The 19,024-nt window shown below is 31.5% G+C and overlaps 1 protein-coding gene across 1 annotated transcript; it reads left to right on the forward strand.

Moving 5' to 3' along the window:
- Positions 1-1,356: 1,356 nt before the first annotated feature.
- Positions 1,357-18,491, forward strand: LOC139502752 (low-density lipoprotein receptor-related protein 8-like). The gene is made up of 6 exons (XM_071292332.1): positions 1,357-1,419; positions 4,362-4,488; positions 5,484-5,658; positions 6,740-6,952; positions 7,337-7,449; positions 17,580-18,491. The coding sequence occupies exons 2-6, from the start codon at positions 4,440-4,442 to the stop codon at positions 17,888-17,890; spliced, it is 861 nt and encodes a 286-aa protein (XP_071148433.1). The 5' UTR covers positions 1,357-1,419; positions 4,362-4,439; the 3' UTR covers positions 17,891-18,491.
- The last annotated feature ends 533 nt before the right edge of the window (positions 18,492-19,024 follow it).

A 19,024-nucleotide genomic window follows, 5' to 3' on the forward strand; every position in this document is an offset into this window, starting at 1 on the left:
TTTCAATTTTACCTGTTATATTAACGTGGGATATTTATTTCTTGGGTTCAAGTATAACCACATGCAATGGCTAATTTCTAACTCAATAATATAGATAACTTACACATAAGAAATCAATTTGCAGTTATGCAAAATCTATTTCAGTAACTGCGCATGCTTGAAGCAAGAAACATGGGGTATGAAAATAAATACAAGTATCATTTACTTGATAAAACGGAGGTGCTATGTATTCGGTCATATTGCCAGGAACAAGCAAATCATTTGATATTTTTCTACAACTGTTATTAGGTATAATTCTATCCGTCTTTAGTTTTGCAATGCATTTTTCTTCATAAAAAATGTAGAGCTAGGAGAACAAAAAAATACCCACACTCCTTTTGATTTAGATACCTTGGTTGTTTCCTTTCAGGTTTTATTGAGGTTCTTTTTGTTTATTGTTTGGTTTTGTATGTTGTGTTTCCTTTCAGGTTTTATTGAGGTTCGTTTTGTTTATTGTTTGGTTTTGTATGTTGCGTTTCCTTTCAGGTTTTATTGAGGTTCGTTTTGTTTATTCTTTGGTTTTGTATGTTGTGTTTCCTTTCAGGTTTTATTGAGGTTCGTTTTGTTTATTCTTCGGTTTTGTATGTTGTGTTTTGTGTACTGCTGCTTTTCTGTTTCGTTGTGAATATGTGGCTACTTAAGAGTGGCATAGCAATATAAACATAAAAGCATAAAGGTGGCATTAAGAGATCACTTGATAGTAACTATGAGTGAACGAATTTTCTGGTATTTCGGGCAAATAAACAAACGGAACTGTTGTGTCTGACCTAAATCTGTTAAGACTATTTCAGATATAAAATCGTATACTAGTAGAAAATCCACATTATGTATCAAGACTTGACAACTACTTAATAAATTAAATATTGTATAAGACTGCTTTTGGCATTATAATAAGGGTAAATATAGGTTTGATAACGTTGATAATTTAATGCCTTGGAACAAATTTCATTGAAACTTGGTATATTTAGGGTTGTTTTCCCCCATAGAGGACCCATCGATTTGATAGGAAATAATATACACGTAATTAAGTAATACTAATCCAATCGAATCTATATACAGTTTGTGTTTTGTTTAAATAAAATATAAAAAACAGAATACCATTTCCTTTAAACTCTAGATGATCATGTTGGTAGTTGTTTCATTTTTATATAAATTGTATTTGAGCAGCACTATAACAATAACACTATCAAACAAAAAAGCCATATAATTTAGTCCTATTTTTAAGCTTTAACATACCGATCGACACACAAGGAAATCCCCTGAAGCGCCTCGATATTATCACCTGGTAATTTTTTTTAGTTAAACAAGATTTTAGTGAACTAATTGTGAGTACCTGTGGAAGCTTAATTTAATCATTCACCTGTTTTGCTGATGAACTTGGTAAGTCATTGATACATATAGCTGTCGTTTTTTTATGTTTTGTACTGAATAATGTTTATTATAGTAATGCATAAATTCATTATAGATCTTAAGAGTCAATTTACAACAATTGTAACCGCCATTCTTTGACCGGAAAGATCTTTGGTTGTAGTATACTATTTACATAGTATTTTATTTTAATCTTTTTCTTAAATCCGAGATCAAACATTTTTGTAGTTGTGTCCAATGATATAGAAATTTTAAAACTTTATCGTCTCATTGTAATTGTGATCTTCATATCATTTATGTATTCGTGAATATAGTAAGTGTATGTTTAAGTTTAAATACTAACACAAAAGAGTCCGTGTCAGTTTAAAAATCAACCTATTTTATACGACAAAGGATGTAAAACAACAAATATATTTTATACAAAAGACAGTTATGAAAGAAATGAGGTTAATCTCTGATTTTCAAGTAACTTGACGGGAAACATTTAGTTTAAAACACACATTGTATCAGTGTTACAGATTTTACACATGCTTACTTGAAACTACGGTAGGTATTAGCTATTCAAAATCTGTGACCTGAAATGATTTGCCCGTTATACAATCATACGTGAACGTAATGTATTGTAATAAAGAGAAAGAAAACAAAATATAAACAAATAAATTCAAATATCATTGAATGATAGACAATATGAATACAACGTTCTTATCATTTTTTTCTTAATATGACCTATAAAGACAAATAATGTATTCCCATCAAAAACATACAAATCTCTGGAATGGAAATGATCATTACCAATGCCATACTTTGATATGCTGTCAATTTAAATATATCATTTATATATGTTACAGTGATTTTGTATAATCACTGGCTAGTTTAGGGATTATATATATAATCACTAAAATGTTTAGGGATTATGTATAATCACTAGAAAAAATGTCAGGGATTATACAAAATGACTGATTTGAAGAAATCGTTTTATTTAGAAAGAAACTGAATAAAAGTCAAATAATTTATTCTATGAAATCATATTAACACATCATCATCAATCACATCTTATCGTCACTTGGCGTCCGGCGTCTGTCGTCATTCGTCGTCGTTAACCTTTACAAAAATCTTCTCCTCTGAAACTACTCGGCCAAATTTAACCAAATTTGGCCACAATCACCATTGGGGTATCTAGTTTGAAAATGTGTGCGTTGACCCGGCCCATCAACCAAGATGGCCACCATGACTAAAAATTGAATTTAAGGGTAAAATGTAGTTTTTGACTTATAACTCTAAAACCAAAGCATAAAGTGCATCCCTGATAGGGTATACATTTTTATCAAGTCAAAATCCATCTGCAATGAAATTTGGAGTTAAATCGGACAACTGGTTGTTGGGTTGCTGCATCTGAATTGGTAATTGTTAAGGAAATTCTGCCGATTTCGGTTATTATCTTGAATATTATTATAGATAGAGATAAACTGTAAACAGCAATAAAGTTCAGCAAAGTAAGATCTACAAATACATTTTGTAAGTCAACATGAATAAAATGGTCAGTTTACCTCTTAAGGAGGTTTTGCCCTTTATAGTCAATTTTTAACAATTTTTACAAGTTCATTATAGATAGAGATAATTGTAAGTAGCAAGAATTTACAGTAAAGTAAGATCTTCAAACACATCACCATCACCAAAACACATTTTTGTCATGAATCCATCTGTGTCCATTGTTTTAAATATGCACATAGACCAAGGCGAGCGACACAGGCTCTTAAGAGTCTCTAGTTTAGAATGTCAAGCACAATAAATTAAAATTTTAACACATTATATTAAAATAATATTCTTCACATCTGTTTTCATCACAATATTCACACTTAAAAAAACCTTTTCCTTCACATATCGAATCAGGTTTGACGACATGCCATAGACAAATAAGTGTTCAGTAAAACATCTGAATGTAACCCCCCCCCCCCCCCCCCCAAAAAAAAGGGATTAGCAACCTCGAATTGGTTCTAGCAAGACACCATGTTTTGTGGCCAGGCGATATCCCTTTTCAGACTATTTTGTGAATAAATGCCCTTAAGTTTCTTTAGGGTTTCCCTTCCCTTTTTTACCTTACAATGAGAATATCACACCAAATGCCAGCTTTCTCTTAGAATTTTTTCTATTTGTCATCTTTAGTTCTGCTATAGTTTTTTTCTATACATTAAGATGAGTGAGTTCTCTCAGTTTGACTTTCTTGTTCATTTGATCAACAACAACAAACAAACACAAAAAACAGCCCACAATACAGATGGTCCATACTCTTCTTCATAATTTGTTTTACATATTCCACAAATAACACGCTCTGTGGATTTGAATATCTATTTGACGATGGCTTTTAATAAACAAACAATGTAAAGTAATTGCTATAATGGAAATGTTTATATTATTAATTTTGAAGTCTTCAACTTTATCTGGAAACCCTGGGTTGGTTATACCTTAAAGATCAGTATCTGTGTTTAAACGCATTATTAGTTCAACTGGCAAGGAATATGAAAGAGAAAAAGTGATAATTTGTCTATATTTTTTTATCAAACAAAGGATCCTTAAATTATTGACAATCCCTGAAATCATATTAAGAAATTTGTAGAATAATCTTTAAAATGTTCAGTGATTATGTAAAATCACTGGTCATTTTCAGGAATTATATATAATTACTAATGATTTTTGTGATTCTACATATTCCCTGAAAAATCAGAGATTTTACATAATCCCTGATTATACAAATTCACTGTAATATATATGACCTTTCACTGAAATATCATGTCAGTACGGAAGTGTATTTGCTATGTTCTAATAAAAAATGTGTTTATGAACTATTTTTTTGCATGTGTTACACGACAGAGAAAAAAAATCTTTACAACGTAGAGTATAGCCCTGCACGTCTTAAGCTGTCAAAACCGTTGATTCGTGCAAATTCTTTGTTTCAGAAGTGCACAATTCCTTTCAGATGATCACTTTTACCTAGTAAGACTAATTTGTTTCTATGCTTTGTACATAGCATCAACATGGAATGCCTGTCTGAATTAGTTGTTTTTGTATGCTTGATTTGTCAAGGTAAGAATTTGGTATGTGTTCATTACTAGTGAATTAAAAAATAAAATGTAAAAACGATGTGAAAATCACAATCGTTGTGAGGGAAATGACAAAAATATATCGACTCAAAATTGCATAAGAATACATCAGGAGAAAAAGAAAACACTTTCCGATTCTATTAAATCATGTAAGGAAACATATTTGGAATGGTGGCTATCCTTATCGATTACTGGATAACGTGTAGAGTCTTTTGAAGTGTGTTATATATATCAACAAGAACAACCATTGTCTCATGCAACCAACAATTATAGCTGTTGCGTAACTTTATGTTATATAATCAAACGGAACGTGATGATAGTTATATTATTAAATTAACGATGCCGAATACATGTGGTACATTACAAATAATTTCAAAGAATAAAAGGCCACTATCACTTAATATTCAATACACATGTATTGTAAAAAAAAAAGTCTCATTACAACACATGTGACATACGATGCGTTTTAAATGGGAAACATTCGTAAAAGGGCCATGCAAACAGTTTTTAGTAAATACTTTTAATTTGGGTATTTTTACATTAAAAGAGTTCATAAAGCTGCAATTTAGTGCATGTAGTGGTTGTCGTATATTGGTGGGTTACATATTTGTTTTTCGTTAGTTGTTTGGACAATAATTGCCGTTATTTTTCGTTTGAATTGATTTATATTTGTTAATTCCGTCCTTATTTTTAGCTGACTATGCGGTATGGGTTTTGCTCGTTGTTGAAGGTAAAACGATGATCTATGGTTGTTGTTTTCTGTGTCATGTGGACTCACAGTCAATCGTGCCATATCTTATTTTTTTTTAAATAAAACTATAAATCAGCTATTATCTATACATATGTTGGATAAATAAAGAGTTATAACGTCATGAATGTGTTAGATGCAGTAAGAACGAAACGTATGTTGCTGTTATGTATCAAATGAGACAAACTATATGACATGTTTAATAATGTATGCATATTTTTACTTTCTAGGTCTTCAAAATAAGCTGATATATTCGACTAAAAATACAATTAAGGAAATTGACCTGCGTTCAGGGAACGTATCAGTTCTCTTGCAAAATTTAAGGAGTAATATATTTTCTTTAGATTGTGATTATAAAAATGGATATATTTATTTTCCAAGACATGATTTAAACGTCATATCAAGGTAGATACTTAGAGTATATTCTATATATTTTTAAATTATAGAACTGTTTTCCTTCTTATTATCATCTTTCTATTATTTTATATACTACATTATAATTATCACCATTATCATTATTATTACTATCACCATAATAATAATTTTATTCTATCATTTCTATCACTTGTAGTATTTCTATTATTATTATTGTCAATTCAGGGCTTAATTATGAGCATGCAAATCATTGAAAATATGATTTATGTGCTCCATCGCAATGCAGCGTAACCACACTCCCACTCCGATATAGCTATCAACAAGATAGCGTCACAATGCAACCATCGCATTTCAGCGTCAAACTATCGTTCATTAGCGTGACCATCGTAGTTTGGAATACTATTACGGTTCAGACCCTATATATATAGTTAATAAAATTATATCAACGAATATCTGTACTACATAGACCGATAGAGACAGATTTGTTATGCCAAAACCGTACTATACGTTTTCAATTTCAAATTAATATGCCTAGGTATCAATTTACTTCGATGTTTATGGTTTAAACTTCAAAATTCGTATCGGCTTTTCAAAAAGCCAATGTCATTAATATATTAAAATGTTGCGTCTTCTCATGATCATAGTAGTCGCTTATTGATATAAAGCTTTATTGCACCTCAAATGACTAATGCCGTAATTGTTTTTAACGACATCACGTGGCTTACCCTGTTAATCAATACACACGTATATAAGCGTCAAGTATACAATTAAATGTGACTTCATATATTGATACTATTGTATTTCGTTGTTTTATTTAAATTTTAACAGGAACAGTTTCGTGTTGATCAAATCAAATCGATAAGCAACCAGTTATACCAGTAATTTTATTTGAACATATTAAACTATATGAGTACTAATTCATATAATGTTGATAGAATTAATAGAAAACCTGATTTTGATGGTATGGTAATTTGGAGTACATGTACGTTTTGTTTTCGTTCTCGCGCAGTCTGGTGAAAAGGTACATGTTCAAGTTTGAAGTCTAGTATTACTCACAGTAAAACACTTCGTAGAATGTAAAATTATAAATCGTCTGAAATTATCTTCGCAGATTCCGTTATCCATCCAACAAATCTTACAAAGAAGAAGATGTGATATCTGCAGAGCAACCAATATCACTAGTGATTGATCCAGTATACGAACATGTATATTGGACAGAACGATACACAGGAAAGATTTGCAGATGCAATTTTAATAGGCTTAATAAAGCATGTATACTGAAAGAAGACGGACTATATGCTATAACACTAGACCATCGAAACAGGTGTGTTTCTGATTATTAAAAAAGAGCTAACAATAGGTAGAAAAAAATGTTTCACGGAACACTTACATTTATTTTATCCACACAAAAAAGTATTCAGTATTGACAATAAGCAAGTTTTCTATGGCATGTCATATTGATGAGGTGTTATTTATAAAATTCCGAAAAGTGTTGGTATCAAACTATACGTCAGGTGTATAAAAAATGTAAATTTAATACGGATAATGAAATACAAAATCAAATAATGTTGATTAAGACAATAAAGGACTAAGTGTTCTCCTTAAGATACATCTTTAACGTACACTATATCCATATAAATTCATAGACATGTGCACCATTTCTCATTCTGTCCATTTGAACTGTGTTTGTTGTTAATTTTAAATATAGATGGCTGTATTACAGTACATTTGGAACGACAAGAAAGATTAGAAAAGCAAGATTAAATGGTTCTGAAAATCAGACAGTTATAGAGTCAGTCGAAGTAACAGGTTTGGGTATAGGTATGCTATCTCTAGGATTATAATATAAATATGATATGAAATATAATTGGTAATGAATAGGGTCCGTGTATATCTGCGTCCAATCGTTTTTCGTTTTGAAATATCAAAAACAAAAAACAAAAAAACGAAAGTGTTTTCATTTTTCGTTTTTGAGTTCTTAAAAACCAAAATGAAAAACGAAAGTGTTTTCGTTTTTCGTTTTTGAATTCACAAAACAAAAAACGAAAAACAAAAGTATTTTCATTTTTCAATTTTGATTTCTCAAAAACTAAAATCGAAAAATGAAAGTGTTTTACATTTTTCATTTTTGATTTCACAAATACAAAAAACAAAAAACGAAAGTGTATTTAATTTATCTTTCCCCACACTGTTTAATTTTCATTCAAAAAATGACAATGTTGTCATTTGTCATTCATTTAAAGGTCGTTAAAGTTTACGTGCACAGCGGTTGTCAGATCAATACTACTTTAATCGAAGATAATGTCGACAGATGCAAAAGTATTTATCAATCTAAACAATAAGGGTGCGTGATCTTTACTTTTAAGGTTGGAGAGGTTAATCTAAGATGATAATACAGAAGCGTAACTAGCCTCTTTTACAAATAAAACAAACTATATATTGTTGGCGAGGGAAAGGCCCAAGGACCCCAGAAGAACTGGATAAAATGATACAAAATCTTTCAGACCCTTTCTTAATCTAAAGCGCAAGTTTTGCTTTATCTATTTTATTATGTTCTGGTCTCGGAGCAAAATATATAGATACAGTGTAAGACTTTTAGTATTTACATGTATGAACAATATCAAAAGACACGAAGAAAAACATAATGTAATCCACAAAGTCAAGTGTGTGTGGCTATTGTTAGTTTAAACATATTTATTAATAGTGGATGGGAAATTTTCTCCCCCGAAACGTGGATCGAACCAGGAACTTATGTTTTTGTAGTCCAATGCACTAACCTATGATACTTTTGTATAATGAGGATCAATGGTCTAGTTCATCGTTGAAGACCCTCCAGCTCCTTTCAAGATGAAGAACAGGAATAAAAGCCCTGTTCATTAATAATTTTTTTGTATATATATTGTGTGCGATTTTGTCCCGTGTACATTTACTCCACATCTTTTTATTTTCTATTTAGGACTAGACACGGCTCAATGCTAGTTAAGCCCTCCAATGTTAAAGGTCATATGGTTTTTTTTTAATTATTTGATGCCGTGGGATTGGGATTTTTAGCTTTAATGTAAACCATGTCCGGTTTTTAACTTGTAATTACAGCAAAGATAGCCAGTTTTGTGTTCTGTAATATACGGTAACAGTTTAATTTTACATGTCCGGTAGCATCGTAACTTCTCAAAACATCTTCCGAACAATATCTGGACATCGGTGTCGTGGGCATGTACGATTACCCAACCACACATGAACGTTCTTTAGTCTTCGTAGATCTATTCAAACTTGCATTGCAGTCTTTTTGATTCTACGACAAGCAGACCATGATATTTTATACCATTGAATATTGAAGCCATAGTCATGAAGATCGATTACTTGATTGGTGTTCCGTTAACGTAGCCGCAGAACAAAAACGCGAGAGCTACTTTTGAATACTTCTACATTTTTAAGTAGTTTTCCACTCACACCCACAATAATATTTTCAACATTAATTAAAATATTTTTTTTTACACTTTTTTACTTTTAGGTTGTTTTAAAATATCAATTTGACTTGAATTTGGGATCCCGCTAACATGTTTAACCCCGCCACATTCAAAATGTGTGTGCCTGTCCCAAGTCAGGAGCCTGTAATTCAGTGGTTGTCGTTTGTTTATGTGTTACATGTTTGTTTTTCGTTCAATTTTTGTGCATTAATTAGGCCGTTAGTTTTCTTGTTTGAATTGTTTTACATTGTCATTTCGGGGCCTTTTATAACTGACTATGCGGTATGGGCTTTGCTCATTGTTGAAGGCCGTATGATGACCTATAGTTGATAATTTTCTGTGTTATTTTGGTCTCTTGTGGAGAGTTGTCTCATTGACAATCATACCACATCTTCTTTTTTATATTTATATGAGTATATTAAATAAACATGTATATACCAAGCTAAGCCAGTTTATATCTTGTTTTTCGTCTGACTATCCAAAAGGCGAGGAGAGCTACTTTGATAGATTAGGTTGACTGATAAGCTGTCTATATAAAGTAATGGGACAATGCATGGCATGAAGACATCACCAAATCACCGTATGCAATACTCAAAAAGACATCCAGAGCTTACCATATAGTCATAAACTACCCACCAACAGGCCGTGAGCTTTGGTTGGCTCTTAACTCAAATCCTAGAGCACAGCAAAATGTCAAAATATTCCATTCAAACTGGGTGACCGACCTGGGAGAAAAACATTGAAATTTTTCAAAGAAATACACACACCCCTCAACTTTTAATAAGGAGATTTGGTATTAATGCAAATGAGTCAACTATCCCACAAAGTTCAAATGTAGTGGATGTAAGCAATTATATATAGGCAACCATATAATCTTCAACAATGAGAAAAAAAACATACGGTATTGTCGCCTTCAATAGTCCATGAATTGAAAAATATGAAACAGTTCTATTGAGAAAAATAACGGCCTATTTTAAAACAACATGAATTACGATTAACATGCTTGCAAACAGCTGGGACAGTTTTGTTACAGCACAGCATAAGAACAAACTATACAAATCAGTGAAAAGGGGCTTAACGCATGAGATCGATAGAAAACAGAAGAAAAAAAAAAGGTCTAACAAAAACACATACCGAATGTGGCTGGGTATTTTTACCTCGTTTTTAAACAATCAAAGTACTGAAGTACTGAACATCGAATGACTGCAAGTTCTTTTGAATTGTCAGAAGCACTTGTCTCAGAAAAACATCACATCTCTATACCTGAAAGTGAAGTTATTGTACAGATATATATTTTTTGAAACTCAGTACACATATTCTATATCATATAATCTTTTTAATTTTAATGCCAAATATAGAGTTCTGACCCTCAATTCCACGGTCCACTAGACATGGAAATATGATAGTGCGAGTAGGGCATTAATGTGGTATGGACACATTCTTATTCAAATTCTTTGTCAAAGAAGTCAGTAAATTTACTAGAGATAATACTACATTTGTAAATTAGACGAACTTATCTAATTAAAAGTTATATATCTGATTTCGTAATACTTATGTGTATGAGAAAATTAATATATTATATATTAATTTTAACATGTTAAATAAGATTGTTGAACGAACGCGTTCAATCTTAGGATTTTATTCTTGTCAATTTTTCCGAGCAGAGCGAATCGAAAACAATTAAATAGACGTCTTTCAAGCCAAAGTTAATATGTTTGCTATAGACACACATATGTTTTATTAAACCTGGTAATCAATTATCAATCAAAAATACAGTCCTAGATAATAAAAAATCATGAAATATTTGGTCTAGTAATAGAAAAATCAAACAAAAAACAGTAGTTGTCGTTTCTTGATGTCGTTCTCGTTCTCGTTTTTTAGCTCACCTGGCCCGAAGGGTCAAGTGAGCTTTTCTCATACCTTGGCGTCCGTCGTCCGTCGTCGTAACTTTTACAAAAATCTTCTCCTCTGAAACTACTGATCCAAATTCAACCAAACTTGGCCACCATCATCATTAGGGTATCTAGTATAAGAAATGTGTCCGTTGACCTGGCCAACTCACCAAGATGGTCGCCATGGATAAAAATAGAACAATGGAGTTAAATGTAGATTTTGGCTTATATCTCAGAAACCAAAGCATCGAGAGCAAATCTGACATGGGGTAAAATTGTTTATTAGGTCATTATCTATCCGCCCTGAAATTTTCAGATGAATCAGACAACCTGTTGTTAGGTTGCTGCCCCTTAATCGGTAATTTACAGAAAATTTTGCAGCTTTTGGTTATTATCTTGAATATTATTATAGATAGAGATAAAATGTAAACAACAATAATGTACAGCAAAGTAAGACTTACACATAAGTCAACAAGACCAAAATGGTCAATTGACCCCTTAAGGAGTTATTGCCCTTTATAGTCAATTTTTAACAATTTTCATAAATTTGTACATTTTTACAAAATATTTTCCACTGAAACTACTAGGCTAAGTTCATTGTAGATAGAGATAATTGTAAGTATCAAAGATGTTTAGTAAAGTAAGATATACGAACACATCACCATCACCAAAACACATAGACCAAGGTGAGCGACACAGGCTCTTTAGAGCCTCTAGTTATATATATAGTTTAGACCTTTGGTTTTCCCGTTTGAATGGTTCTACACTAGTCATTTTGAGGGATCCTTATAACTTGCTATTCGGTGTGAGACAGGGATTCGTGTTGAAGAGGGTACTTTAACTTATAATATTTCCTTCTACACACTGTGACTTGGATGGAGAGTTGTCTCATTGGCACTCATACCACATCTTGTTATATCTATGTATTCTTTCGATATGTTTAATTGTGGTCTGGAGCTGGCATGTCAGTTACTGCTAGTAGTTCTTTGTTGATTTAGGAATCATATTCATTTTGTGTAGTTTCTTTTGTTTACCATTTTGTCATCGGACTCGGATTTCTTTTAAATTGAGTCTTTCTGTGCATATTGTTGTGTGTATGTTTATTCTACATGACCTAGATATAGTTGTATTTCGGGAGGGTTGAGATCTCACAAAGCATGTTTAGCCCCGCCGTATTTTTGCGCCTGTCCCAAGACAGGAGACTCTGATCTTTGTTATTTTGTTTATGTTTTTTTTTTTATCTAAGTTAAGTGTGACGTCCATTTTCACTAAAGTAGTGAAACGTCGCACGCTACTTGTGTTACTTTGGTAAAATCACGTACAAGACACATTCATCTTATTAATTTTTAAACATAAATTTTGATATTATAAAGTGTTGTATATCATTTTAAAGCTTTTAAACTCTTCTTTCAGATTATTGCAATTTTGTTTATGAAACAGACCATTTTCATTAATTAAAACTCAATAAAACATTTATTTTGCAATATGATTTCCTTGTCCCGCGTTACACTTTTAGTTTTGTGAAATTCTGAATACAGTAAAAAACATATAAATTTTATTACCAAACGATATAAAAGTTTGTCTAGAACAAGCAATTCATAATTGGGCGATGACGTAATGTCGATTTTTTTCTCTCGAAAAGACGGAAATATAAAAAAAAGGGATCAATATGATACAAACTATGTGTTCCATGCACGAAAGGTTGCCGTAATTTTTGTTAAATTGTCCCAAAAAAAGGGAATTCCAGAGCAATTTCCATGTCGAAAGTTAATAATTCTTATACTAGTGTTTTGTACATAGATCACACTTTCGCGTCATGTAACAATCAGGAATTTTAAAAATAAATTCTTATTATTCGAGTTGAATAGCAATGTCCGACATTTTGTCCCCTTCAAACCAAATTAAACGTAGTTTTCTGTTTTTTTCATGATGTTTATTTAATACAATGCCATTCACTACACAAAAAAAAATTATAATGGATAAAAGTACAAAAAATTATCTCTGTTTTGATATTAAATTCCCATAAATGAAATCTACTTATACGAGATATCAGATAAAACTAAAATGTCCGATACAATGTCCCCACATACGATTTTGACGTTATTTAATAAAATATACTTCTAACGTTCCGTCTATTTGTCATTATTGCTGTTTTCACAGACGATTTGGAATACGGCTATTTTATTTTGTTACTTAATAAGAAAACTTTAAAATTAATGTTTTATGTTGAAGCTCTATCGATTCATAGTTAAGGGGTTGGCCGGAGAGATTTTCTCGCGGAACTGAAGTGTTTTCCGGACTTTAATAGTCGGATCCGCTATAATACAAATTAATAGAAAAAAAAAAACAGCAATAATAATTGTTCCCGCTAATTCCCTTGCATATATTTGTGCAGAACTGACATGCTAGACATACCATAGTCCTTTCGCCTTGACATTCTGGAGTGCAAAGATGAGTGCATTGCAGTGCATAGTTTATCCATAAAAAAAGTATTCGATTGCCTTTATAATTAAAATGTATATAAAACAAATGGTTTCAATTCAAGTTAGTTTTTATTTTAATTTGTGAATAAAACTAAAGCTTAACATCTTTTATCTAAAAACAATTAATCCTTTCTTAGGTAAAAAAAATCAATCCTTTAAAATTTATTGTAAAAAGCCATCTATACAAGATGCATTCCAACGTTTTTTATTTTGGCTTACGTCTTTGAGTGTGTAACGTTAGGTGACACCAGTATCGTGCGACGTTTCAGTACATATTTTTATTTAGAGACCAGCTGAAGCACGCCTCTGGTTGCGGAATTTTCTCGTTGTGTTGAAGACTCATCGGTGGCCTTCGGCTGTGCTCTTTGGTTAGGCCGTTGTTTCTTTGACACATTTTTTATTTCCATTCTCAATTTTATTGATTGATCAATCGATTGATTGATTGATGGATGGATCATTTAAATACAAGCAAAAGTCATGATCATTTGAGAATCCTTTATTTGTAATGTAGTGTTAATTTCACCAATGAAACTCTACATTGATTTTTGTCTTAATATTAAATTTCTTTGTAAACTCTAAAATTACCGTCTGATTATAATAAAACACGCAAGAATAAAAAAAAATTTGGCCTTCAATGTCTCAACCTTTTTTAATGTGAGTAACTTCATTGTTCAGTTAGATTTCGATTTTGATATTGTTTTTGAAAGTTTCCATAATAGATTTCCGGTAATTGTTCTGCATAAAACCCTATGGTAAAGCACATTGACCGTATTTTCCAAACGTTTATTGGAACCCAATGATTTGGCAATGTGTTGCAACCTGTAATGTAAAGAAGTTACAGCCGATTGCATTGAGTGTGTAGGCAAAGATATAATATCCTTGGTTAGCTTGCTTGTATTATTAGGTTAGGTAAACTACCCTCCTTTAAGACCAGACTAATCAATCTGTCTGTAGGACTAGGCTCCTTCTACAGGAGGGTGGTATAACTTACCTAGTTACTTCGTAGTTCAGCTAACAAACAAGCGATCCAAAGATTTTACCTTTGTCTACACACTCAATGTAATCGGTTGTAATTAAAATGCGGAGTTTGTGAGACCAGGCTCAAGCAGCCAGTTTTCAAATACATAAACACAAATATTGCATAAGACTCAAACGTACTTCAAATCTTTTTATTAATATATAACCACTATATCATCAGTTTTAAATATATAATTAAGCAGTCAAAGACACTATTCAATGAATTTTTAAATTTCATTTCTGGTTCATTTAAGAATTGAATGCTTTGTTTTCTTACCGTGGCTTCATTGAGGTGTAAGGCGTTGACCAAAATACATTGTGGTGCTTCATTCTGAAAATGTGCGCACGGTCAACGCTTTTACAACCCTATGAAGTTACAAAAAGAAGCATTCAATATTTATAGTTACTTTTTTTAGCTAGGATCATGAAAACACGATTTTTATCAATTTTTTTATTAAATTCACCTTTGCACTTTAGTGTTGAACCTCGTGTCATCATGAATGATGAATTTCATTGTGTAATGTAATTGCGTAAGGAATAACATGAGATGTGCAGTTAGCCAATCAGAATAACGAATTATAATGAAACATACATCTTATGTAATTATTAGTTATATAAAGGCAAAATCAATCGCTTTCGATATATTACACAGCGTACTGCCCGCTTTACATTTTAAATAGTCAACACTTTGAGTGTTTATAGAATCGTAAATAATTATGATTTTTTTTTAATGATGGCAAAATTGCACTATTGGGTGAAATAGCTTTCCTTATTATCGGCATCCTGTCAAATATTTCATGAAAAGTAATAATAATTCTGCATTAAAAGAAAAGAAAGTTGCACTGGTGCTTTAACTTTTTTTTGCCACACAAAACTGTTTTATAAAACATTCTACATCTGAACTAGTGGATTTCGCTTAAATATGACTGGACAAAAGGTTTATTGTTTGTATTCAAAGTATGGTGGGCAAGTAAATTATTTATTAGCTTAAAATTTTTTTATCCGTGCTATAAATTTACTTGTAATTTTGATCAAGTAGGCCCTAGATCTCTAGCTTACGATCTCACCTAGTGCAGATAAAAGTATTGCTGCAGAATTTTTTTATTAACTGTCGGGTAAGGGTTGGGTAGGGTATACGACCTCAACTCTAGGACCCCAGCTACCCAGCTTCCCTTTGCGCCTAGTATGAACAATTTTTATTACATTTTCGGTAAGGGTGGGGTTGGGTGTTCGACCCCAACTGTGGACCTATCTTTGAAAAAAAATAAGCTAAACAGCAACCTTGATTTTTTTTCTCCAGCAAACATCAGCTACCCAGCTCCCCGATACACATTGTGCGGACAGAAGTATTTCCGTAGACATTTGTTTATTAACTTTTATGTAATGATGGGGAAGGGTGGGTAACTGAGGTCCACTTGAAAAAAAAAATTACAGGGACTCCAATGTGGTGTGGTCTATGCAGAACAATTACCGGAAATCTATGGTAGTTTGCAAAATAATTTTTTTTTTTTTATAATGAGATATGTAAAATGTTGGCAAATAATGAAAGCACGCTTCTTAATTAATAGACATAGAAATAAAGAGAAACCGTATGATAACCAATAACAATCTCCCAGAGACAAACTAATGTTCATTAAGGCAACTAGTATGATGGTCTGGATTCGGAGTTCTTAATTTCTGTATTTTTGATATTTTAGACCATATTTCTCCATTCTTTATACTTTTTGACAATTATTCTCTTATGATTACATTTTAACACCATTATTCTAGCTATTTTATTTATTTCTTGGTCCATTTTCTCTGTTATTTATATTTTTTGTCCACTATTCTCAATTCCATAATCCCCCATCAACAGCCTCTAGTTAATGTCACCTTATGGTCTTCACATATAAGCAACACCAAAACCTTATAGGCTCCTAATGGCAAACCAATTGAAAGCTTTTATATCCCAGTTTGAATTGTGAAATTGCGGAAATTTAAAAAAATATGATCAAGCAAAATACATTATCGTCCTCGTAGTTCGTAAAATACTGGCAGATCGACCTTTCTAAACTTAAAAGTAATAAAGATCACACACCCATATTGTTCCGATTGCTAAAGACTTTTGCATCCGTCGACATTATCTTCGATTAAAGTAGTATTGATCTGACAACCGCTGTGCATGTATACTTTAACGACCTTTAAATGAATGACACATGACAACATTGTCATTTTTTGAAAGACAATTAAACAGTGTGTGGAAAGATAAATTGAATACACTTTCGTTTTTCGTTTTTTGTTTTTGTGAAATCAAAAATGAAAAATGAAAATACTTTTGTTTTTCGTTTTTTGTTTTGTGAAATGAAAAATGAAAAATGAAAATACTTTTGTTTGTTTTTTGTTTTGTGAAATCAATAATGAAAAACGAAAACACTTTTGTTTTTCATTTTGGTGTTTAAGAAATCAAAAACGAAAAATGAAAACACTTTCGTTTTTTGATTTTTGTTTATGATATTTCAAAACGAAAAACGAATGGACGTAGATATACACGGACCGAATAGAATATCCTTTATGATTCAACAAATTTGACGTACGTAACTGATCGACATTGTTTTGAGTTTACACATATACTCAACAAGTAATTTAAAAAAAAAAAACAGATTTGGCTCTTTCATTTGTCTTCTTACTGTCAATGTATATGATTTAGTCAGCTATGTATGATTGAGAAATATTATTTAATATCTTTTAAACACTAATTATGTTACACTACGTTTGTATTTTTTAATATATAACAATGAATTCATGAATTACTTAACATGTTCACATTGACTAAATAAATGCGAAAAACAGTGTATGGTACTGTTCTTTGCGATAAGCCCCAATGTAGCGGTTTTAATTGAGTGTAAGTGTCAATTGATGTAATGTAATGTTCCTCCTTTGGTATTTCACTTTCCTTATTTAGTGCAATATGTTATCCTTTAGTCAAGAAATGCTTATATACAATATTAAGTTAGAACAAATTTTAAAACACAAAGACTTTGATCTTAAATGGCTCATGTAGTATCAAAACAATGATGAATGCATCTTTAGTGTAGACATAATTTTCATATCAGATACCAATGGATGGCGACTTTACTATATGATACATGACAAAGGCGAACTAAAATCGTCATCTTTAAATGGAACCAATATCATTGACGTGTTTAGTACGAATAAAAATCGAACAAGCATAGGCATATATGTATATGATAGCAACATCTACTGTACCAATGGTACCCAGCTACTAAAGGTAGCATCGTCACAAGCAGCAACAGCTTATGTTATACACGCAGATACAGCACTAACTCAAGGTGTTCTTTTGTATGATGAAATGGGTAGGTATAAACCTAATTGGCCGTTTCAGAATCTAAAGAACTATGGGTAATTTCATTGTTCGTACTCCAAAATTAAAATAACGTTATGTCATTGTTTGAAGTTCCATTGTTTAGGACGTTTTTAACCAATCACGACGTTTTGGTGTACACTTTTGAAAATATTACCCAGAATGCATTTGATTCTGAAAAGGCGAATTCTAACTTAGGAAATATTATTTTAAACTTAAATATCTCATTGTTTTGTTTTATAATCATTTTAAAAGAGAGTCGAAAGAAAGCAAGTGATATTTAATCTTATCAGTTGACAATAAACCGACATCACATTAGTAAAATGGATCAAAAGACAAACAATAAAATACAAAATACAAAATACAACACATATTACTAGGCAGCACGAATCTCATCGTAGGATGACTTCAGAAACTTCGGGATAGTAAGCAGATCTTGTTCTACAAGTGGGATCTGTCATGTAAGTGCAAAAGGTATTAATGTTAATTACGTAGATTTGTTTAAAGAAGGCGAGTACAGTATTGTTGCTTCAATTTGATCATACCGTTAACATATTTAGATTTTAGAGGAATTATATTTTAAACTAAAAGAAAATAGATGACTACGTGTACAATGCAAAACAAGTTTTTTTAAACAACATATGCATTTATTCAAGGTTCTTTAATTTCATTATCATTTAGAAATTAAATTTTGTTAATAATTGCATTGATATTTTGATGATTGTTACTTTTACATGTTTTAGTTATTACTGTATGAATGTGTTTCTGGATTGTGTTTAGTATTGGATGCTGCTTTCGCTTTTATGTTGATACTAATTGATATATGAAGTTTCTTTTGTTACTGTTTAATACCTGATTTATAAAGGATACGCGTATGGGTAAACCAAAATTGTATTAATCATCTCTACTGTAATAACTTATTACAACGGAAAAGAAAACCAGTGGTTAATTTACACAAAAAACAATGAAGAAATGAAGGAATCATACGCACTTAAAATTAAAAGGTGCTTAATTAAAAAAGTGACGCATAATTCATGTACGCATATTCTGTCCGCTATGGTAACAATACTCGATAAAAAAAGACCCACAATAGGGAAATATACGCAGTAAGCTAATGTATTTACTGAACTGCACTTAAGTTATCTATATTTACAAAAAACGAGAATACATCTTACT

Source organism: Mytilus edulis, chromosome 14, assembly GCF_963676685.1.
Source record: "Mytilus edulis chromosome 14, xbMytEdul2.2, whole genome shotgun sequence".
In the NCBI taxonomy this organism is placed as follows: Eukaryota; Metazoa; Mollusca; class Bivalvia; order Mytilida; family Mytilidae; genus Mytilus; species Mytilus edulis.